Source organism: Chelonia mydas, chromosome 24 (assembly GCF_015237465.2).
Source record: "Chelonia mydas isolate rCheMyd1 chromosome 24, rCheMyd1.pri.v2, whole genome shotgun sequence".
In the NCBI taxonomy this organism is placed as follows: domain Eukaryota; kingdom Metazoa; phylum Chordata; order Testudines; family Cheloniidae; genus Chelonia; species Chelonia mydas.
The window spans coordinates 16,215,844-16,237,931 of NC_051264.2; the positions used below are offsets into that span (position 1 = coordinate 16,215,844).

At 60.5% G+C, this 22,088-nt stretch overlaps 3 protein-coding genes and 1 long non-coding RNA gene across 7 annotated transcripts; 1 reads left to right on the plus strand and 3 right to left on the minus strand.

Annotated features, from left to right (window-relative positions):
• Positions 1 to 1,816: 1,816 nt before the first annotated feature.
• On the minus strand, positions 1,817 to 5,459 carry LOC122463737. The gene is made up of 3 exons (XR_006287343.1): positions 5,388 to 5,459; positions 3,220 to 3,329; positions 1,817 to 2,613 (listed from the first exon to the last, which is right to left on the minus strand). It is a non-coding gene; the product is annotated as an uncharacterized LOC122463737 (long non-coding RNA).
• On the plus strand, positions 3,120 to 5,509 carry LOC119564125 (hepcidin-like). The gene is made up of 3 exons (XM_037882960.2): positions 3,120 to 3,473; positions 4,540 to 4,605; positions 5,405 to 5,509. The coding sequence occupies exons 1-3, from the start codon at positions 3,393 to 3,395 to the stop codon at positions 5,507 to 5,509; spliced, it is 252 nt and encodes an 83-aa protein (XP_037738888.1). The 5' UTR covers positions 3,120 to 3,392.
• A 1,130-nt stretch (positions 5,510 to 6,639) lies between these two features.
• On the minus strand, positions 6,640 to 11,846 carry LOC122463794 (sialic acid-binding Ig-like lectin 13). The gene is made up of 7 exons (XM_043535597.1): positions 11,723 to 11,846; positions 11,225 to 11,228; positions 8,830 to 9,199; positions 8,334 to 8,634; positions 7,809 to 8,094; positions 7,444 to 7,557; positions 6,640 to 6,988 (listed from the first exon to the last, which is right to left on the minus strand). Exons 1-7 carry the CDS (start codon positions 11,844 to 11,846, stop codon positions 6,640 to 6,642), a joined length of 1,548 nt encoding a protein of 515 aa, XP_043391532.1.
• On the minus strand, positions 11,754 to 19,115 carry LOC102945691 (protein NKG7). Of its 4 annotated transcripts, XM_037883007.2 has the most exons (7): positions 18,997 to 19,115; positions 15,887 to 15,939; positions 14,990 to 15,198; positions 14,652 to 14,798; positions 14,310 to 14,444; positions 12,828 to 12,964; positions 11,754 to 11,885 (listed from the first exon to the last, which is right to left on the minus strand). In XM_037883007.2, exons 3-6 carry the CDS (start codon positions 15,162 to 15,164, stop codon positions 12,843 to 12,845), a joined length of 579 nt encoding a protein of 192 aa, XP_037738935.1. In that variant the 5' UTR covers positions 15,165 to 15,198; positions 15,887 to 15,939; positions 18,997 to 19,115; the 3' UTR covers positions 11,754 to 11,885; positions 12,828 to 12,842. The 4 variants fall into 4 exon arrangements, with proteins under 4 accessions (XP_037738935.1, XP_037738936.1, XP_043391122.1 ...); XM_037883008.2 differs by lacking the exon at positions 15,887 to 15,939 and having other exon boundaries at positions 18,997 to 19,091; XM_043535187.1 differs by lacking the exon at positions 18,997 to 19,115 and having other exon boundaries at positions 15,887 to 16,095.
• Between the last annotated feature and the right edge of the window lie 2,973 nt (positions 19,116 to 22,088).

The window sequence follows — 22,088 nt, forward strand, 5'->3', positions numbered from 1 at the left end:
CTTCCTTTGCTTCCGTCTCTGTTTGTTATTGGCCATTAAACGTGGGTTTTCAAGTCGGGAGCGTGTCGTCCTCGGTACTGAATTGGACCCAGGAGTCCTGGCTCCCAGCTCCCCCTGCTCTAAATCCCGAGACCCCACCCCCCTGCCAGAGCCAGGGACAGAACCCAGGAGTCCTGGCTCCCTCCCTTCCCCCCTCATTCTAACCAGGACGCTACAGAGGTGGCCGCAGCTCAGAGCCGGGCGAGCCGTGTGCCAGGGCTGGGCGACTGGTCCCCAGGTGTCCCACCCCAGAGGTGGCTGCATCGCGGCACCGGCCGTTCTCTCTCATCACCCTCTTCCCAGTGCTTTGGTTCCCCTCGGGCCTGGGCGGTGAGTGTCCAGCCACAGCCGAGCGGCTCGAAGAGCGAGGGGAACCCCTGAGGGAAACGGAGGCAACCTCAAACTCTTCAGCCCGGGGAGAAGCTGGAAATGGCTTTTATTTAGCTGCAGCAGCGAAAGGGTTAACACAGGCCGACCGGGTCGGCATAACTCTGTCTGGAGCAGTAGCTGCCTCCCAGGTGTATTAGCAGAGCCCAGAGTGGCCCCAGCTGGGGGGGGGGGGGGGGGCACGGCCAGAGACAGGCCCTGCCCCAGCTGAGATCAGGGCCCGGTGGTGCCCAGGGCCGGTGAAACCACGAGGCGAACTAGGGGGTCACCTCGGGCGCCATGTGGCTGGGGGCGCCAGAAAGCCATGTCCTGGCTCGTCAGGGAGGAGCCGCCTTCCAGAGGCTCCGCAGGGCCAGAGCTCAGGCTTGCAGGGGCTGCGAGCCCCAGCCATGGACGAGCCGGCGCGGTGCAGGGGGGCAGCAGCCCTGCAAAGCCGGTGGGGCTGCTAGCTGGGAGCAGCTGTGCCCCGCCCCTGCTGCCCAGGCTGCGGCCCGGTGCCCCTTCCATCCCGCCTAGGGGGGCTCCTGCAGGCTGCATCAGATGCATGTGGGCGGTGGCCCCCCGTGCACCCCCCGGCTTCCCCCCTCGCCGCGCTCGGGCTCTGCGGCTCCCGAGAGCGTGACCTGCTGCTGCCCCCCCCGGATCAGGCTCGGGGTCCCTCGCCCCGGCGTCAGTGGCTCACACTCCAGGGAACCGCAGAGCCCGCGTGTGGCGAGGTTAGCCAGGGGGTGCACGGGGGCCGGCGCACAAATGCATATTTGGGGTTCTTCAATAACTTGATATCCCATCACATTGCATTTTTGGCCTTTTGTGCTTTGTGGTTGAAAGGCAGATTCTGTGTCCCCCAGTGAAAAATCTTGGTTACCTTCCAGACCAATGGTACAGAATTCAGAAGAAGCCCTGCCTAGATTATAGTTTATCCTGCAAGGTGGGAATATTCTTCAGATTTCACATAAGAAAAGACCAATGACCTGGTTGAGGAGTAAATATAAAGTATTTTCGTGTGTTTATCCAAAGTGAGTTTGTTTGTACTTGGACCAACACATCTTAAAAGAAGTCTTGTTTTACTAACTTTAAGATTGTTAAAAATTCACAAAGAAAGAAAATGATTTTGAAAGTTGCGGATGGAAAAACCACCATTTTTTTTTTTTTGGCCCTTTTCTGCCTTTGGAGGTTCTGTTGCTCAAATATTTGCACAGCATATTTTGAAAGTCAAATGAAAAACAAGGAACTCGTATCCACTAAGCCGCCACGTAGTTCGGTTTTTAGAGGATGGGGAGAGAGAAATACATGTTTTCTAATCTCAGAGATAAAGAGCCTAGATTTTCATGAAAGTTGCTGAAAGTTAGATGAGCAATGAACTGAGTGGGATTTGTCAGCTGCAAAGTTGATCCTTGGTAGGCTATGCCAAGGGACTTTATTTATTAATTTGGACTCCATTCTAAAAGAAACACCCCACAGCCGTCCGCCCCGCTGACATCCTGCCCCGTTGTTTGCCTAAGCACCTCTTGTATCCTGGCTTTAGACTGTAAACACCTGGGACCATCATTTACTACGTATCAATTTAGTTCCTAGCACAACAGGGCCCCAACTTGGTGGACGCCTCTGGCAATATAAAAATACTAATCTTAAAGATTTAACACACGGCGCCCTAGGAATTGTGCTCCAGACCTCCACCCCGAGCAGCGGCGTTTCCCCAGCCCCCACACTCCAGGCACGGAAGCCTGAGAGTCACTTTCCACAGAGCAGGACGGCGCCCATGGTTGAAGTTACGCTTCGGTGCTGGATTGTCTAATAGTCAGTGCGTCGATGCAATGGCACGTGACGTGCTCTCGAACCACCAGCTGACAAGCTCGTGTTGTCCTGCACCCTAGGACACAGAGGACGTGGTTGCAAGTCGTCCTGCTTCAGGGACTCGGTCTGGGGATCCTTGATGCACAAATGCCCTCAGAAGGTGCCTGGCTGCAGACTTGGTCATGTTCCCCTCACACCTTTCTCCACATTGCTTGCAACTATGGCAGCGTGGCCTCTCGGGATGGTGAGCCCTGCCCACGCCCTACCCCTGCTCGCTGGACGTCTTGGGGGGCCATGTGCCTAGTCCATTGAAAATGAGGCATAGGGGTGTCATGTTGGCCCAAGGAGACGTCTGTTTCAGAGCTAGCTCTTCTAGATGTTCCTCTGAGGTGCCTTGCGAGGGAGAAGAATTTGTATGTTGCAGGAATTCGGAGGAAAAGCTGGGAATCGAACATGGATCGATGTGACACACACAAGACCTTCCTTCTTAGCAGCATGTGTGCTTTATATTATGAGAGGAAAAAGATTTATAACCCAAGAATACAATATCCCCTCTGCCCTTGTATTGTATGCTAGGATTCATTCCTGATCATTCAGAAATCTTTTTAATAATCAAGAGGTAACAGGTGCCGTTGGAGCCCCTGCTGCCCTGCCTGGGGTGAAACCAGCATCAACATCCCGGCTCTAGACCCATCCAGCCTGGTGTCCCGCCTGCTCCCTGCTACCCCCATCAGCTAGCAGGGAGCTGTGGGTCAGGAGTGAGGGGCACCAGGAGAGCTGACGGGGGGAACCCACTGCTGGGCTAGCAGGAGGCAGCAGGGCAGGGTGAGGGGCCGCGGTAGAGCTGAGGGGGCCAGCCCAGGTCACAGGGGAAACCCCCAAGTGACTCCGGCGGTGTAATGGCCCACTGGCTGCGGAGCCGGCCAATGGTTTGTTAGAATTTTGAGCCCAGCTGCGATAACCGTATTGACGGGCTGTTTACGGTTTCCCTCTCCTCACCTGTCCTTTCTTGGCACGCGGGGGATTGGCTGCTCCGGGACCGGGGTGGGGATGGCTGGGCTATAAACGCAGCCCTGGGTCGGGGACCCAACACAGCCACCAGCTCCGCCCTTTGGAGACACGACAGAGGAGCGGGGAAGAGGAGACAGAAAAATACAAGGCAGAAAAACATCATGATGATGCTTCACGTGGCCTGCGTGATTCTCATCCTCGTCATCACCTCCGCCAAAAACTCCTGCTGCTTCCCAGGCCAGGTAAACGCTTCCCAGGGTCTTTCTTTCCTTTGTACGATGGTTGTACCAAGATGCCCCAGCTGAGATCAGGGCCCCGTTGTGCCCGGCGCTGCCCGGATACACAGAGAGAGACCGTCCCTGCCCCAGCTGGGATCAGGGCCCCGTTGCGACAGCTGTTGCCCAGACACAGCCAGAGACCATCCCTCTCCCAGCTGAGATCAGTGCCCCGTTGCTGCAGGCAGGATTATCAGCCCCTTTTTCCAGGCATGGGGAAACTGAGGCACAGAGCCACCGAGTAAGTGGCTCAGGGTCACATGGGCTCGCTGCTTCAGAGCAGGGAACAGAACCCAGGTTTCTGGACTCCCAGTTCAGGGTGTTGCCCAGCACTGGATTTCTTTGTATGTCGTCTCAGATTAATCCTAGTCTCTGCGCACACACACACACGCACACGCACACACACACACACACACACACACCCGCCCCATGCATGTGATTCCAGTCCCTGGACCTGTGCCCATGAAAAGCTCTGGGAAAGCTGCAGGGTCTGTCTGGAATCTCAGACAGATTTGTGGAAGGGGGAAACGGCCATTTCTTTACACCACAAATGGTCCAGATTGGTTTTTAACCAAAATCTCCTGTTTTCACAATATGAATGAGTTTATTCCGGAATTAACTCAATGTTCTTAGTGGGGCAAAGACTGGTGGGCTACACAAGGGGCACGAAATGTGACGAGGAATATTTCTCCCACTGCCTTTTGAAGGAAAACTCTTTTCTAAAACTTATTTGCTACTTTTTCACCAGCCTTTCCCATAGGTTTATGTTCTGAATCTGTGGCATTACATTGTGTCTACCAAAATGCAACGTAAATGTCCTGAGTTGCAGAAATGTGTGTGGCAAATTCGAGGAAGAACTGGGGATAGAACCCAGGAGTCCTGATTCCCAGCCCCCCTCCCCCTCTCACCCACTAGACCCCACTCCCCTCCTAGAGCCAGGGATAAAACCAGCTGTCCCGGCTCCCAGCCCCCCCTGCTCTAACCCACTGCACCCAACATAACGCTCAGGTCTGTCTTCTCCCTGTCTCTGCAGACAGCAAATCCTGCTGGTTTGTTAAGGCAACAAATGGAGCCCATAGAAGAAACTCAGGATCTGCAGGTAAGAACTGAACTGGGGGGCTCTCCCTTGGCAGGCAGGGCTGGCCCTCATGTCCCAGCGTGGCGCTAGGGGGCGCTGTGCTGCAGGGAGGGGGGCGGGGGCTCTCCCCTGGCAGGCAGGGCTGGCCCCGAAGGCTGCACGACCAGGAGCCCAGCCCCCGAGCCCACAGCCCCCCGGGACGGTTCTGGGCTAACTCAATGCCAGACACTAGGCCTATTAACGAGCCACCGCACTTCCCTTGTGGCAGGCCTGGGGCTAGAAACCCAGGAGTCCTGGCTCCCATCCCCCCACTCCCCAACCACTAGACCCCGCTCCCCGCCCAGAGCCGCAGAGAGAACCCAGGAGTCCTGGCTCCCAGCCCCCCACCTCCACAACCACTAGACCCCGCTCCCCACCCAGAGCTGCAGAGAGAACCCAGGAGTCCTGGTCCCAGGCCCCCAATCACTAGACCCTGCTCCCCGCCCAGAGCCGCAGAGAGAACCCAGGAGTCCTGGTCCCAGCCCCCCACTCTCCAACCACTAGACCCCGCTCCCTGCCCAGAGCTGCAGAGAGAACCCAGGAGTCCTGGTCCCAGCCCCCCAATCATAGACCCCGCTCCCCACCCACAGCCACAGAGAGAACCCAGGAGTCCTGGCTCCCAGCCCCCCTTTCTCCAACCACTAGACCCCGCTCCCCGCCCAGAGCCGCAGAGAGAACCCAGGAGTCCTGGCTCTCAGCCCTCCCTGCGCTAACGACTAGACCCCCCCCTCCCCTCGCTGGAGATTGAACCCAGGAGTCCTGACCTCCTTCTCCCCCGCAGGCCCCGCTCAGCCGCGCCAAGCGCTACACAAGCCCCTTAGCGATCTGCGCCTACTGCTGCAAGTGCTGCCGGAACCCGGGCTGCGGCTTCTGCTGTCACACCTGAGCCCGCCGCGCAGCGCTAGGGGGCGCCGTCACCCCCGCCCGGCTCCCGGCCCCGGCTCCTGGCCGCGCCGCGTCTCCGCCCGGACCCCCCGCCCCGGACCCGCCTTATTTATTGCTTCCTTTGCTTCCGTCTCTGTTTGTTATTGGCCATTAAACGTGGGTTTTCAAGTCGGGAGCGTGTCGTCCTCGGTACTGAATTGGACCCAGGAGTCCTGGCTCCCAGCTCCCCCTGCTCTAAATCCCGAGACCCCACCCCCCTGCCAGAGCCAGGGACAGAACCCAGGAGTCCTGGCTCCCTCCCATCCCCCCTCATTCTAACCAGGACTCTACAGAGGTGGCCGCAGCTCAGAGCCGGGCGAGCCGTGTGCCAGGGCTGGGCGACTGGTCCCCAGGTGTCCCACCCCAGAGGTGGCTGCATCGCGGCACCGGCCGTTCTCTCTCATCACCCTCTTCCCAGTGCTTTGGTTCCCCTCGAGCCTGGGCGGTGAGTGTCCAGCCACAGCCGAGCGGCTCGAAGAGCGAGGGGAACCCCTGAGGGAAACCGAGGCAACCTCAAACTCTTCAGCCCGGGGAGAAGCTGGAAAAGGCTTTTATTTAGCTGCAGCAGCGAAAGGGTTAACACAGGCCGACCGGGTCGGCATAACTCTGTCTGGAGCAGTAGCTGCCTCCCAGGTGTATTAGCAGAGCCCAGAGTGGCCCCAGCTGAGGGGGGCGGGGGGCACAGCCCAGACACAGCCAGAGACAGGCCCTGCCCCAGCTGAGAGCAGGGCCTGGTTCTGCCCACAGACAGCGAGAGACCATCTCCAACAAGCTCACAGCGCAAGTAGGCAAGTGGAATGTTATACTCCTCATGTTACAGCTGGGAAACTGAGGCACAGAAGGGGGTGCGGACTTGCCCAGGGTCACAGAGGCATTCTGGAGCAGAGCTGGGAGTAGGTCCTAGGTGTCCAGCGTCCCAGGCTAGCCACAAGGCAGGCCGGCTATCCCACCGCTGACCCCAGTCTCTCTTTAGCTCACTGCCTGCAATGACCCTGTCCCCTTGTCTGGGCTTAGACGTTGGCGTAGATGGTTTCCTGTGTGAATCGTTCCCTGTCGCCTCTTCCTGCTCCTCCTCCTCCCCTCCCTTTCTTCTCAGGGGCTCCCCTTTCCCCAGTGAAGTCCTGTGCGGGGAGAGACCGGGTTAGCTGGGAAGAGTGGGCGCCATGCCCAGGGGAAAGGATGGGTGGACGCCGGTGGGGAGCGCTGGAGTGGGGAAATCCCAGCAGAGGGGGATTCTGGGAGCAGGGGAGGGGGTCCCAGAGCCCATGTGGAGCGGGGGGAGGACTCCCAGCAGGGTGGGGGATGGGGCAGGGATGGGGACAGGGTCTGGGATAACCCACTGGAGGGCACCGTGGAAGCTGGATGCTCACAGGAGTGACAGACCTGCCCATCTCCGGTCCCTTGGCACCGTCCGGCCATGGCGGGGCCCCTGCCCCGCTGCCTGGGGTGAAATCATCATCAATATCCCGCCTCTAGGCCCATCCAGCCTGGTGTCAGGCCTCCTCCCTCCTACCCCAATGGGACCCGTGGTCCATCTATCCCAATATCTCTTCCCTGCCCCGACCGCCATCCCAGAGCAGCAGAGCTGCATGTCAGGGGACACCCAAGGGCTGGGCTAGCAGGGGGTGCGGGTCAGGAGCGAGGGGCACAAGGAGAGATAGGGGGAGCCCAGGGCTGAGCTAGCAGGGGGATGTGGGTCGGGAGTGAGGGCCCCTGGCAGAGCTGGGGGGGCAAGCTCAGGGCTGGCATAGCAGGGGGCTGTGGGTTGGGATTTAGGGCAGCAGGTGGAATTTCACACTTCCAAGAAGTGATAGTTGATCTTGGGGGATCTATTTATTCCCCTATTCCAGGCTACGGTTCCCACCAGATCCTTCTCCCATCCCGCCTGAGTTTTACCTTCTCTTCACGACTTTCCAGGCCACTGCAGCCCCAGCACCAACCAGCACAAGGCTTCCACAAGCCGTCAAGGCCACCATGTGTGTCAGGGAGAAGCCCGCTGCAAACCAACATCTGGTGTGAGTGGTGGGATCGGCTGGGCAGCAATGGGCCCTTCAGGGCTTGTAATGAACTTGTGGGTACGGCGTAGGGCAGGGTCCCCTGACGGGGAGAGCCGCTGAGGGCTGGCCTAGCCATGGGGACTGAGCCCCCTTCCCACCTCTCCAGGGAGGCATGGGGGGAAAGGGGGCAGCTGGGAACTGTGTGACTTATATCTGGGCTGCCATCTGTCTAAGTGGCTGGCGCATAGCACCGTATTTCCTCACATATACATCTCTGGCTGAAGACGAACAGGCCACTGCTTTTTGCTAATGGCAAAACTGGATCCCATGCCCAGCCCCCCGGCCGGGCCCCACAGCTCCCCGCTCACGACGGGGCCCCGCACCCACGAAGTCGCCTGCAGCTCTGGGCCCTCGAAGTCCCCGGGGAGGGTGCAGTTGGACTCGAGGTGGGGTGGGGGGTTCCCCTCGGCCGTGCAGTGACACGTGGCTGCCCCCCCGGGCCCGCTGCCCCGCACCGTGCAGTTCCCCCACGGCAGCAGCTTCAGCGGGTCTGCAACGGGACACGGGATGTGTGGGGGGCCGTGCCTCCTGGAACCCCACTGCCCTCCTATAGAACCCAGGAGTCCTGGCTCTCAGCCCAGCCCCCTGCCACTAGACCCCACGCCCCTCCCAGAGCCAGGGATAGAACCCAGGAATCCTTGCGGCCAACCACCCCACCCACCGCTGCACTGACCCACCTCTAACCACTACACCCTGCTCCCCTGCTGGAGCTGGATCAGCGTCACTGACAGTGGACGTGGAGCCGGACAGCTCTGCGGGTGGAGACCCCGACCACGGCGGGGTACATGATGGTGGAGACGAGCTCTTTGCCGTCATCCCCCAGGGCCGGCGTGAAACTGAGCACGGAGGTGTACGAGAAGCTGCCGTTCTCCAGGACGACCGAGACGTTCCTGGCTGTATTGTCGAACCCCACGGTCCAGGTGATTTGGGGAGGGGTCCCAGAGCAGGTCCCCGGAGCCTGGCAGGTCACATTCACCAGCTGTCCGGACAGCAGCACCTTGGGGACCCCCAGCACCGGCTGCTCCATCAGCTCGAAGCAGACCACACCATTAAAATTCAACTCAGTGGGGAATTACTGGGGTTAATCCCCGGAACTCATTGCCACTGGGTATTAGTGGGCTTAACCAGTGGGACTCCCTGCCACTGGATGTTGTTAATCTCCAGAACTCCCTGCCACTGGCTGTAAGCAGAGTTAATACTGCTGAGCTCTCCAGGACCCGCCGGCCTCACCTGTCACGTCCACCGGCGATTGGGCCTCCAAGTAGCTGTACTGAAAGTCTCCCTTCATGAAGCGGAAGTAGTAGTGGGCCCTGTCTCGGGCCCTCATGTTGCTGATGCTCAGGGAGCAGTTGTCCGGGGTGGCCCCCACCATGCGGATCCGGCCCCCAGGCTCCCGAAGGGCCCTGCCAGGATCTGTGGTGGCCACGGCCGGCCCGGTGTCCCTGTTGTCATCCTTGAGGAACCAGTATTTGTAGGCGACTCCGGAGGACTCGAACTTGGCTGTGAAATTACAGGGGAGCAGGACGCAGAGACCCTGCTGGGCCGTGACACGGGACGGGACGTGGATCCGATAGACGGGCTCCTGGCAGAGCCGACTTGCCGGGGAAACAGACCAGCTTTGCCGGTGCCCCTCAGGCCCGACCCGCGCCCCCGATCCACCCCCACCCCCACACAGAGCTCTGCCAGTGCCTCTCAGTCCCCACCCGCGCCCCCCTGATCCACCCCAGCCCCCACAGAGCTCTGCCGGTGCCCCTCAGGCCCCAACCGCGCCCCCCGATCCATCCCAGCCCCACACAGAGCTCTGCCAGTGCCTCTCAGTCCCCACCTGCGCCCCCCTGATCCACCCCAGCCCCACACAGAGCTCTGCCAGTGCCCCTCAGGCCCGACCCGCGCCCCCCTGATCCACCCCCAGCCCCACACAGAGCTCTGCCAGTGCCCCTCAGGCCCGACCCGCGCCCCCGATCCACCCCCAGCCCCACACAGAGCTCTGCCAGTGCCTCTCAGTCCCCACCTGCGCCCCCCTGATCCACCCCAGCCCCACACAGAGCTCTGCCGGTGCCCCTCAGGCCCGACCCGCGCCCCCGATCCACCCCCAGCCCCACACAGAGCTCTGCCAGTGCCTCTCAGTCCCCACCTGCGCCCCCCTGATCCACCCCAGCCCCACACAGAGCTCTGCCAGTGCCCCTCAGGCCCGACCCGTGCCCCCCTGATCCACCCCAGCCCCACACAGAGCTCTGCCGGTGCCCCTCAGGACCCAACCGCGCCCCCCGATCCATCCCAGCCCCACACAGAGCTCTGCCAGTGCCTCTCAGTCCCCACCCGCGCCCCCCTGATCCACCCCAGCCCCACACAGAGCTCTGCCGGTGCCCCTCAGGCCCGACCCGCGCCCCCGATCCACCCCCAGCCCCACACAGAGCTCTGCCGGTGCCCCTCAGGCCCGACCCACGGCCCCCCCAATCCACCCCACCCCCACACAGAGCTCTGCCGGTGCCCCTCAGGCCCGACCCACGCCCCCGATCCACCCCCACACAGAGCTCTGCCAGTGCCCCTCAGGCCCGACCCGCGCCCCCCGATCCACCCCAGCCCCACACAGAGCTCTGCCGGTGCCCCTCAGGCCTGACCCAGTTCTGCAGAGAAGGACCTAGGGGTGACAGTGGACGAGAAGCTGGATATGAGTCAGCAGTGTGCCCTTGTTGCCAAGAAGGCCAATGGCATTTTGGGATGTATAAGTAGGGGCATTGCCAGCAGATCGAGGGACGTGATCGTTCCCCTCTATTCGACACTGGTGAGGCCTCATCTGGAGTACTGTGTCCAGTTTTGGGCCCCACACTACAAGAAGGATGTGGAGAAATTGGAGAGAGTCCAGCGAAGGGCAACAAAAATGATTAGGGGACTGGAACACATGACTTATGAGGAGAGGCTGAGGGAACTGGGCTTGTTTAGTCTGCAGAAGAGAAGAGTGAGGGGGGATTTGATAGCTGCTTTCAACTACCTGAAAGGGGTTCCAAAGAGGATGGATCCAGACTGTTCTCAGTGGTAGCAGATGACAGAACAAGGAGTAATGGTCTCAAGTTGCCGTGGGGGGGGTCTAGGTTGGATATTAGGAAAAACTTTTTCACTAGGAGGGTGGTGAGGCACTGGAATGCGTTACCTAGGGAGGTGGTGGAATCTCAATACTTAGATATTTTTAAGGTCAGGCTTGACAAAGCCCTGGCTGGGATGATTTAACTGGGAATTGGTCCTGCTTTGAGCAGGGGGTGGGACTAGATGACCTCCTGAGGTCCCTTCCAACCCTGATATTCTAGGATTCTATGACCCGCGCCCCCCGATCCACCCCAGCCCCACACAGAGCTCTGCTGGTGCCCCTCAGCCCCGACCCACGGCCCCCCCGATCCACCCCCGCCCCACACAGAGCTCTGCCAGTGCCCCTCAGCCCCAACCCACAGCCCCCCCCCGATCCACCCCCGCCCCACGCAGAGCTCTGCCGGTGCCCCTCAGTCCCGAACCACAGCCCCCTGCTAGCCCAGCCCTGGGTTCCCCCCACCCCACAGCACTGCCAGAGCCCCTGTAATTCCCCAAACCATAATTTATTTGTCCAGTATCAGGGATTTCCCTGCCACCCCCCTGAAATCCCCCGTCACCCCCCAGTGTTGAAGCCAAACAAGGGGAGGAACATCCCAGGAACCAAGATGGCACCAACCCGCCAGCGGCAGGTTCAAGTGGGGCAACGACGTCCGAACGGCCCAAAGCACAAACCAAGCCGCCGACTGAAGAAACCGCAACCTAAGGGCAGTTCTCCATGTTTGTGGCTCAAACGTTTCCCATTTAGTGACCTTACACAAGAAGCCCCTGGGGCACCTCTTGCCGCAAAGCTTACGCGGAAGGAAAGCGTCTCACTGACAGAGCGCGGAAAAGCGGAGAGCGGAGTGGGGTCCAGTGGGTTAGAGGAGGGGGGGCTGGGACCAGGACTCCTGGGTTCTATCCCTGGCTATGGGAGGGAATGGAAGGGGATTGGAGTCTAGTAGAGAGGGGGAGACTGGGAGCCAGGACTCCTGGGTTCCATCCCCAGCTCTGGGGGATTCCTGCCAGGCCAGCTGTCTCTGCTATTGTTCTCTTACCCTGGCAGAGCGGTGCGAGGATGATTTCAATGCAGAGCTTGGTGGAAGGGGGCATCTGGCTGGCTCCTTGCACCCACACCCTCCCGCTCAGCAGCTCCGGGGGGCTGCCAGCGCCTGGACTCATGGGCTCCGCGATTTGCTCCTCTCAGCGGGTCCCAGATTGCTGCATGGTGGGAAAGAGGGAGGGGAAATGACTTTGCAGAGCAGGGGAGTGGGGTCTAGCGGTTAGCGCTGAGGGGGCTGGGAGCCAGGACTCCTGGGTTCTAGCCCTGGCTCGGGGAGCGGACTGGGGACGAGTGGTTAGAGTGGACCGGGGCTGGGACTCACACACAGGGTCTGTCTGTACTTACCCAGGGCCCGGGTGATTCTGCACCCAGCCCAGAACTGAGCGGGTGCCGAACCGCAGACACTGCAACTCCCACCTCCCAGAGGGAAACCACTTCCTGCCAAAACCGCCCAGCCCCACACAGCACTGACCCACGGGCCCCTGTAGGCCAGCGTCCCGCCTGCCCCCATCCATGTGCACACAGAGCTGGGGGCAGTGCCCTCTCCCTGAGTCCCTCCCCCACCGCCGTGCGCTCAGCCCCTGGGCCTCTCCCACACCCCGGCCCTGGTTTTCACACCCGCTGCTGGAAATGTGCCCGGCTGACTGGGGTGAGGTTTTCCGGGGTGCGAGCTTGGCTGGTGAGCAGCCGTGTCCCCTCCATCTTCCAGCCCAAGATGCTGCGTTGCTGGCAAACTGCCCCCGGCTCCCTGCCCCTGCCCACACCCGGCCTCCAGCCTGTGGCTGGCTTCACTACCCGGCTACTCCCGAATTAAACTGCAGAGCAACCCCAGCAAGTGCTCGATCCCGCCCCGCTCCCTGCTGGAGATCTGCGGCGTGCACGGCCCAGTCCGCGCCCGGTGCTGTACGGGTCCGTCAGCTCAGCAAAGGCCAGTGTCCTGCCCCAGCGCCGTAGTCCCCAGCCCCGGTTCCCACACACGCCGGCGTCGAGGGAACGCGAACGCGACCGGATTCACTCCGGCACGGCAGCTGCTCAGTGACGAGGCCTGAAAGTCAGCGTTGGGTACAGAGGAAATCAAAAGGCCAACTGGGCAAACTCACAGCTAAGGTCACTGGCTAAATCAACAGCAAAGCGACCGATTTGTCACACCCGAAGCTGTGGTACGTTTCACAGGCTGGCTGTCCTTGCAGCCGGGGGCCCCCTCCTCCCGTCAAATAACACGCGAACCAGGGGGCACCTGGCAAAATGAACAGATGGCAGGTTTAATGCAAACTACACAAAGAACAGTTTCTCACCCCCCGCACCGCCACGCCGTTAACCTGTGGAACTCCTTGCCAGGGGCTGTTGTGAGGACCAAACCTAGAACTGGCTTCAAAAAAGGATGACAAGTTCCTGGAGGATCCGTCCAATAGCAGCTGTTCGCCAAGATGGGCAGGTGGCAGAGGGAAGTGTGGGGACTCACAGAGCCTGTGGCTGTAGTGGGGGGCAGGCAGGGTTCCCACCTGCAGACAGCAGGGGGCAGCAAATCCCCCCCAGACGCCAGTGGGAAGCCCCCCAAAAGTGTCACCTCCCTCCTCGAACTTCTGTCAGGTGGGCGGCTTATAATGGAGCGGGCGATCGTATGCCAGTCAATATGGTAGCGACTGGGACACGGCCCGTGGGTAGGTTAGAATTGAGCCTGCGTGTGTGTGTGAGAGTAGATACGACAACAATGGGCGCTGTGGAGTGTATGTGTGGTGGGGGGGCACAGAGCTACATTAGATGGGCGGCTTATTGGGGGGTTGCACGTCTCTGTGAGTAATTATGGTAACTAGGCCATTCCTCGCCCCAGAGCCAGCCAGATTCTGCCCCCACCCCCACACACACTTCCTGGAGGGGAGCTGGTGCCCCCTAGAGGGGAAAGACCTCGTGTCCCATTCCCTGACCAGCAGCCGTCCTGGCTCCTAGACCCCCTGCTTTAAGCCCCAGACCCCACTCCCCTCCTACAGCCAGGGAGAGAACCCAGGAGTCCTGACTCCCAGCCCCCCCGCTCTAATTATCAGACCCCACTCCCCTCCTACTGCCAGGGAGAGAACCCAGAAGACCTTTGATGGACATGGGAGGGGAGTCTGGGGGTCATGGGGGGGGGGATTAAACCACCAGAGAGGAGTCTTAGAGAACAGGATCTTTAATCTCCATGGAACGGGGGGGGCTCATTGCTGGGGGGTCCAGCAGGGTGCAGTAGGGACCCTCTCTCTCTCACACACGCACACACTGCCCCCTTCTCGCGGCTGTTGGGGGAATAGGTCCCAGGACACTGCAGGCTCCATCCGGCCCACTAGGCTCCCGGCCCCATCCTTGGGGCCACCGCGGGCCCCACACTCGGCTCTAGGAGGATTGGTGGGCGACCAGCGTCACCACACCTGGGGGGAGAGAAGAGAAATGGGCTCAGAGCAGCAATGGGAGCATCATCTACTGGTACGCAGCACCCCACCCCAGAGGTGGCTGCATCTCAGCGCCGGGCGAGGGGTCCCTGTATCACCAGCCCCTGCGCCCCACCCCAGAGGCAGCTGCCTTTCGACACTCCCCTATGTTGCACTCACCAGTGATGAGGAAGAGGGGGAAGGAGGCCCAGCCGAGGCCGAAGGACCAGCCGAAGGTGGCTTGGCGCTGGGCGGCATTCACGGCCCCAGCGAACTCCCCTGTGTACACGGCCAGGGCGATCATGGCACAGAGCCCTGGGGCAAAGGGAAGAGGACGGACACCCCTTAGTGCGGCCCACGCACAGTCCCAGCCCCTGCCCCGTCCCACCACCAGGGGGGTGGGGGGGCTGCCAGAGCCCAGGGCAGGATTCTGGGAGGGGGGCAGCTGGGGCTCAGTTCCCCTCCTCTGGCTGTGGGCGGGGGAAGATGAGTTCCCGCGGGAGGGCGGAAGGGGGGACGTACCCGCACTGAAGCTGCCCAGGAAGGAGACCAAGGTCAGGGACACGGAGCCGGGGTGGGAGTGCAGGAACGAGGCGAGGAGAGCGAACGAGGAGACCGACCCAGCGATCACGCCCAGCACTGTGAAAACCCTGGTGACCTTTAAAGAGACTGTAGCAAAGGACCAGGTTAAATAAACAACACTGCACTGAACTGGTTAGAGAACCCAGGAGTCCTGCCACCCAACCCCCCCTGCTCTAACCACTAGCCCCCATTCCCCTCCCACAGCCAGGGACAGACCTGCCTGAAGGTGCTGGTTGGTGGCAGAGGTGGGCTCCCTGGCGGAGCCGGGCTGCCCTTACCTGATGCTGAAGAAATTTGTCCACACACCGAATTCAGGCAGCTCTTCCACAGCCCCTCATGGAGGGACCCGAGGATGGCGTCGTCCACCAGCCAGTGGTCGGAGCCCAGGGCCACCAGCAGCAGCAGGAGGCTGAGCAGGGCCAGGACGGTGCTGAGGATCCGGGGAGACGCCATTGCCTGGGGGGCAGCGCTGGGATCCGGGAAGCAGCTGGGGGTGGGGAACGAGTCAGACGCAAATCCCGGCCCAGAGCAGCTGGGCTGAACCAGAGCCTTGGGGCCTGGACCTCAGGCCGCTCCACAGATGGATCCAGGTCGATGGGTGCGTGTGGGACGGATGGAGGGATGGGGCGGGGCATGTGGGGAGAGGTGGATGGAGGAGTGGGGATGGACAGAGGGATGGATGGGGTGTGGGGAGGGGTAGAGGGTGTGTGTATGGAGAAGGAGGGATGGGGTGGGGCGTGTGGGGAGGGAGGGATGGACAGAGGGATGTGTATGGGGAGGGATGGGGGTGTGTGGGGAGGGATGGAGGATGGGGTGTGGGTGGGGGACGAGGGATGGATATGTGGGGAGAGATGGGGCAGTGTGTGTGGGGAGGGTGGATGGTAGGTGGGGAGAGGGATGGGAAGGGGGTGGGTGGGGAGGGAGGGAGGGAGGGAGGGGGCAGGGCATGTGGGGAGGGTGGAGGGAGGGTGGGGAGAGGGATGGGATCAGGGCATGTGGGGAGGGCTGGAGGTGTGGGGGAGGGCTGGAGGGATGGATGGGGTGTGTGTGGGGAGGGATGGAGGGAGGGGGCGGGGCGTGTGGGGAGGGCTGGAGGTGTGGGGGAGGGATGGAGGGATGGATGGGGTGTGTGATAAATAACGGGGTGGGGGTAGCTCCCTTTGATGGACACCCACCCAGCCGGTTAGCTGTCAAATCCCTCTTGGTAGCTGTCCTCGACTTGCTTTACCTGTAAAGGAGCAAAAAGTCCCCCAGGTCAAGAAGGGAAAGGGGGCGCCTGGCCCACAGGGCCAAGGGGAAGGTAGAACTTTTTTAAAATTGGGAAAGAAACTTTCCCTTTGTCTGTTCTCTGGGGCTGGAGGGACGGAGCAGCCCTGCCATGAGCCGCGAAGCCAGGTATGAGCCGATCACGCCCAGATCGACTTCTCTGGACGCCACGCATGCCAGTGGATCACAAGGTTTAGCTAGACGGGATCAGGGTGATTTCTTTTATTTGGGTTTGGCTCGCGGACTCCTCTGTGCTAACCCCAGTTGCTTTTATTGGCTTGTAACCTTTACGCTGAACCCCCAAGGACGCTCCTTTGGGTGCTTGGGTTTGGAACGGCTCTTTTAAAATCGAGCAAAAGCCTAAAATCCAGGTGTTTGGGGGTTTTTTTAAATAAGATTTACCTTTTTTCAGAACAGGATCCGATTTTTTGGTGTCCCTAAGAGGTTTGGGCCCATGTTGCTTAATTAGCTGATAGCCCCTGCTAATCGCCTTTGTTTTCTGTCTCAGCTCTTCCCTGGAGGGGGGTGAAAGGGCTCGAGGGCGCCCCACAGGGAGGGATTCCCCAGGGCGCCTTCCTGGGTCCAAGGGGGGTTTCTTGCATTTGGGTGCTGGCAGTGTTCAGCGAGCCTAGGTCAGAGAGAGAAGCTGCAACCCCGGGGGTTTAATGCCAGCCTGGGGGGTGGCCACTATTAACTTTTAAAATCCTTGCAGGGCCCCCACTTCTGCACTCAGAGTGACAGAGTGGGGATTCAGCCCTGACAGGGTGTGTGTGGGGAGGGATGGGATGGGATGGGATGGGGTGATATGTTTGTGGGGTGGGAGATATGGGGAGGGATGGGATGCGGTGGATGGGGGGGTGGGGAAGGATGGAGGAATGGGGTGAGATGTGTGTGGGGTGGGGCGTGTGGGGAGGGATGGAGGGATGGGGGGAGGTGTGGGGGGAGTGGGGGGGGCGGGGAGGGAGGCCTGGAGTGTGTGGGGAGGGAGGGCTGGAGGGATGGATGGGGTGGGGCGTGTGGGGAGGGATGGGATGCGGTGGATGGGGTGGTGGGGAAGGATGGAGGAATGGGGTGAGATGTGTGGGGGGTGGGGCGTGTGGGGAGGGATGGAGGGATGGGGTGAGGGAGGCCTGGATAGGGTGGGGTGTGTGGGGAGGAATGGACGGATGGGGTGAGGTGTGTGTGGGGAGGGGGGAGGCATGGGGTGGGGTGGGGCATGTGGGGAGGGATGGAGGGATGGATGGATGGGTTGGGGGGTGGGACAGGTTGAGGTTCCCAAAGGGGGTGCTCTAGGTGGGCTGGGCACCTGCCATTCAGGGGTCTCAGTGCCGGGCGAGGGGTCCCTGTATAACCAGGGGGTCTCTGTGAGGGGCGGGGGAGGGGGAGGGGGAGGGGCGGAAAGCTGGGCCGGGCCCCGGGGTCCCTGTGCCCGCTCGTCCCAGTGAGGGGGAAAGACGAACCGAAGGGGGAGGAAGAGGAAACCCGACACCCACTAACCCTGTGCTATGGGGCGGGGTGGGGGGCAGGACCACACCCAAATCACAGCCCGAGAGATGGAGGGTGAGACCCGCAGCTTAGAGAGAGGGGTGTGTACGGGGACGGACAGAGCGGTGTGTGAGGGGACGGACGGACAGAGGGGCGTACGAGGGGATGGCTGGACGGACGAAGAGCTGTGAGAGGGGATGGACAGAGGGTGGGTGTGTGAGGGGATGGCCGGATGGAGGCAGGGGTTTGGGGATGGCTGGACAGGGAGGTGTATGAGGGGATGGGTGGATGGATGATGGAGGGGTGTGAGGTGATGGATGGACAGACGTACAGAGGGATGTTTGGGGATGGATGGATGGATGGACAGAGGGGTGTGTGGGGGTGGACAGTTGTATGGATGGGGGGTGAGGGGATGGCTGGACGGAGGTTGGGTATGTTTGCGGGTGGAGGTGTGGGTTTGGGGATGGACGGACGGACAGAGGGGTGTATGGGAAGGGATGGAGGGTGGGTATGTTTGGAGCTGGCTGGACGGGGGTGCGTGTGAGGGGAAGGACAGATGGACGGAGCAGTGTGTGTATGGGGATGGATGGAGGGGTTTGGGGCTGGCTGGACAGAGGGGTGTTTGAGGGGGGATGGATGGAGATGTTTGCAGATGGAGGTAGGGGTTTGGGGCTGGCTGAACGGAGATGGATGTGTGAGGGGAAGGACAGATGGACAGAGGGGTGTGTGAGGGGATGGCTGGACAGACGGGATGTATGTGAGGGGATGCATGGATGGATGGAGTGGTGTCGGGGGGATGGCCAGTGGGTGGGTATATTTGTGGACAGAGGTGGAGGTTGGTTGGACAGAGGGGTGTGTGCGGGGATGGACAGACAGAGGGGTGGGGGGGATGGCTGGAGGGTGGGTATGTTTGTGGATGGAGGTGGGGGTTTGGGGCTGGCTGGACAGAGGGGCAGAGGGGTGTGTGGGGGGATGGACGGACAGAGAGGTGGGGGGGTGGCTGGAGGGTGGGTACGTTTGCAGATGGAGGTGGGGCTTTGGGGCTGGCTGGACAGAGGGGCAGAGGGGTGTGCGAGGGGATGGATGGACAGACGGACAGAGGGGTTGGGGGGATGGCTGGAGGGTGGGTACGTTTGCGGATGGAGGTGGGGTTTTGGGGCTGGCTGGACAGAGGGGCAGAGGGGTGGGGGGGGGTGGCTGGAGGGTGGGTACGTTTGCGGATGGAGGTGGGGTTTGGGGGCTGGCTGGACAGAGGGGCAGAGGGGTGTGTGTGGGGGGGGTGGCTGGAGGGTGGGTACGTTTGCGGATGGAGGTGGGGCTTTGGGGCTGGCTGGACAGAGGGGCAGAGGGGTGTGCGAGGGGATGGATGGACAGACGGACAGAGGGGTTGGGGGGATGGCTGGAGGGTGGGTACGTTTGCGGATGGAGGTGGGGGTTTAGGGCTGGCCGGACGGGGGCGGGGTTGGGGCTGGCCCGAAGGGGTTGTGAGGCCAGACAGATACTCGAACCCCCCCATCCCGAGCGCCCCCTTCACCTGCTCTGCGTGGCCTGCTCCCTCTCAGGGTTGGCTCCGGCTCCAGCCCTGACCCCCCCATGGGGCCTCTTGCTCCCGGGTGGCTTCCTGGGAGGGGCAGGGATGCAGCAAGGGCCCATTGCACCATCCCCACATCCTCTGTGTCATTTCCTCCCTGCAGCCCGCAAACCCCCTCCCTCGCCAGCGCCCTCAGCTGCCCCCGGGGTCTCCCATCCGAGCCCCACCCACCCCCCAGCCTGTTAGCAAGGGAAACCCCTGAGTATAGACCCCAGAAGTCCTGCCCCCACCCATCTGCTCTCCCACTCCCCTCCCAGAGCCGGGCAGAGAACCCAGGAGTCCGGGCTCCCAGCCCCCCCCCCCCCCGCTCTAACCAGTAGCCCCCACTCTCCTCCCAGAGCTGGGGATTGAACCCAGGAGTCCTTTGATGCACACTTGAGGGGAGTGTGGGGATAGGGGGCCCTCTGGGGGGGGGAATAAGTCACCAGACAGGAGGCTCTGAGAACAGGCCCTTCAATCTCCATGGAACAAGGGGGGGTTGGCAGGTTTTTTTCCCAGGGGAGGGGTAGTAAGAGGAAGAGGGGAGGGGATCACTGCTTGGGTCTGTGGGAGCCCAGGGTAACACACACACAGAGCAGGGCCCAGCCCCTCCAGCAGGGACACACACACACACACACACACACACACACACAGCAGGGCCCAGCCCCTCCAGCAGGGGGCAGCAGGGCACACACACACACACACACAGAGCAGGGCCCAGCCCCTCCAGCAGGGGGCAGCAGGGACACACACACACACACACACACACACACACACACACAGAGCAGGGCCTAGCCCCTCCAGCAGGGGGCAGCAGGGACACACACACACAGCAGGGCCCAGCCCCTCCAGCAGGGGGCAGCAGGGACACACACACACACAGAGCAGGGCCCAGCCCCTCCAGCAGGGGGCAGCAGGGACACACACACACACACACACACGCACAGAGCAGGGCCCAGCCCCTCCAGCAGGGGGCAGCAGGGCACACACACACACACACACACACGCACAGAGCAGGGCCCAGCCCCTCCAGCAGGGGGCAGCAGGGCACACACACACACACACACACAGAGCAGGGCCCAGCCCCTCCAGCAGGGGGCAGCAGGGACACACACACACACACACACACACACACAGCAGGGCCCAGCCCCTCCAGCAGGGGGCAGCAGGGCACACACACACAAACACACACACACAGAGCAGGGCCCAGCCCCTCCAGCAGGGGGCAGCAGGGACACACACACACACACAGCAGGGCCCAGCCCCTCCAGCAGGGGGCAGCACACACACACACGCACACGGTTGGCCCTTCGGCACTCCCACAGCAAGCCGGATTACCCACAGGCACGTGTCGAGCCACTGGCCCGGGGGCTACATGGCCAAGGTCTAGTCTGGTGCCTGGTGAAGCCGCTTACACTCCTGGGCACGACCATAATGTGCACCCGCCTGGAGGGTGGCACCGTGGCGGGACCGCTGGGCGGGAGGGGGCACGTCCTATGAAACACTAGTAAGGCCGGGTGGGGGTTCCGTGGCTGGAGCATGGCCAGGGGACGTGACCCCGCTTCCCCCGGGGCGTCACCAGGTAACGTGGGTGCACCCGGCCCAGCAAGCTCGTTAGCCAAGCGTGCCGCTGACGGTGAGTCTCGAGACGCCGCCACGTTGTCCGTCTCTGTGCTGCCAGGTCTCTTCGCAGGGAGCTCTCGCAAGCAGGCAGGGGCGTTTGCTCTCCGCTGTCACGGGGCCCAGTTGCGTCCTGGGCCCCGGGCATTGGTGGCAGGACTGAGATTCCTGACTGGGGTTTGGCTGCCTGCTTTGGCCACCTCTGGTCCAGGCCTGACGTATACGGCGCAGATAACCAACTTGCAATAAGCAACCCTGCTGGCTCTGCCACGCCGATTCGAACTCTGATGCGAAAGCGACCAAGAAAGGGCCAGACATTGGCTACTGCTCGGCAGAGGACGATCGGCTTTAAACCAGCTTCTCTCTCTGCCCTGTTTTCGACGCAGCTTCATTCGCTTCACAGATCTGGGATACAATTTTCCAAAGAATCTAAATGGCTGAGGCATCTAATTCTCATGGGACTGAGGACCCCACAGCTTAGATCCCCAAAGGTATGCACGCTCCTAACTCCCATTGGCTCTTCATAGGTATTTTGGCACATGTGTCTACATATGCACCTTTGAGGAAATGGGCATATGTGACTTAGGAGCTTTTGAAAAATTCTCCCCTTCCTTCGCTTTTATTTGTATTTTTATATACACATCTAAAAACCTAGGAAATTCAGTGCAAAAAACTTTGTGATTATTTCAACATAAGTTAACACACAGGGCTGGTCAGCAGCCTGAATTTCTATTCTGTGGGACATTCTGACATTTTGAATTTTGCTCGTTCCAAATGGGAACAAAAAGTCCAAATCTGAACATTGCCCACAAAAGGAAAATTCCAAAAAATTTCTGCGTGGGACCATCCAAATGTTTCGATTTGTTTCATTTAGGCTTTTAATAGTCTATTAAAATATTCAAGGTCCTATACATTATATTCATGCAGGCTTAAATATTATGTCATACTAAAAGTCATATTTGGAATGTAAAAGTCAAAACGAAACACTTCCACATGACCCAAAGGAAAAGATAGGTTTCAGAGTAACAGCCGTGTTAGTCTGTATTCGCAAAAAGAAAAGGAGGACTTGTGGCACCTTAGAGACTAACCAATTTATTTGAGCATAAGCTTTCGTGAGCTACAGCTCACTTCATTGGATGAAGTGAGCTGTAGCTCACGAAAGCTTATGCTCAAATAAAAAGGAAATGATGTGACTTGTCCCTGTTAAAACCCACAAATTCCTGCAAAACATTTTGGTAGCTAGATAGATTTATGCACAAATATGTAATATCGCTTTGGCTTTAGAGCCAGCTTAATTGCCTTAAAAACTTGTTATTAAAAAGAAAGGAAATTTAACGTGAGCAAATGTTTGTAAGGGCCTCGCTTGACAGGGGCTTGGTCCACGACTAGAGCTGTCAGATGCTATGAACATATAAATTAATAATAATTTATTTCCA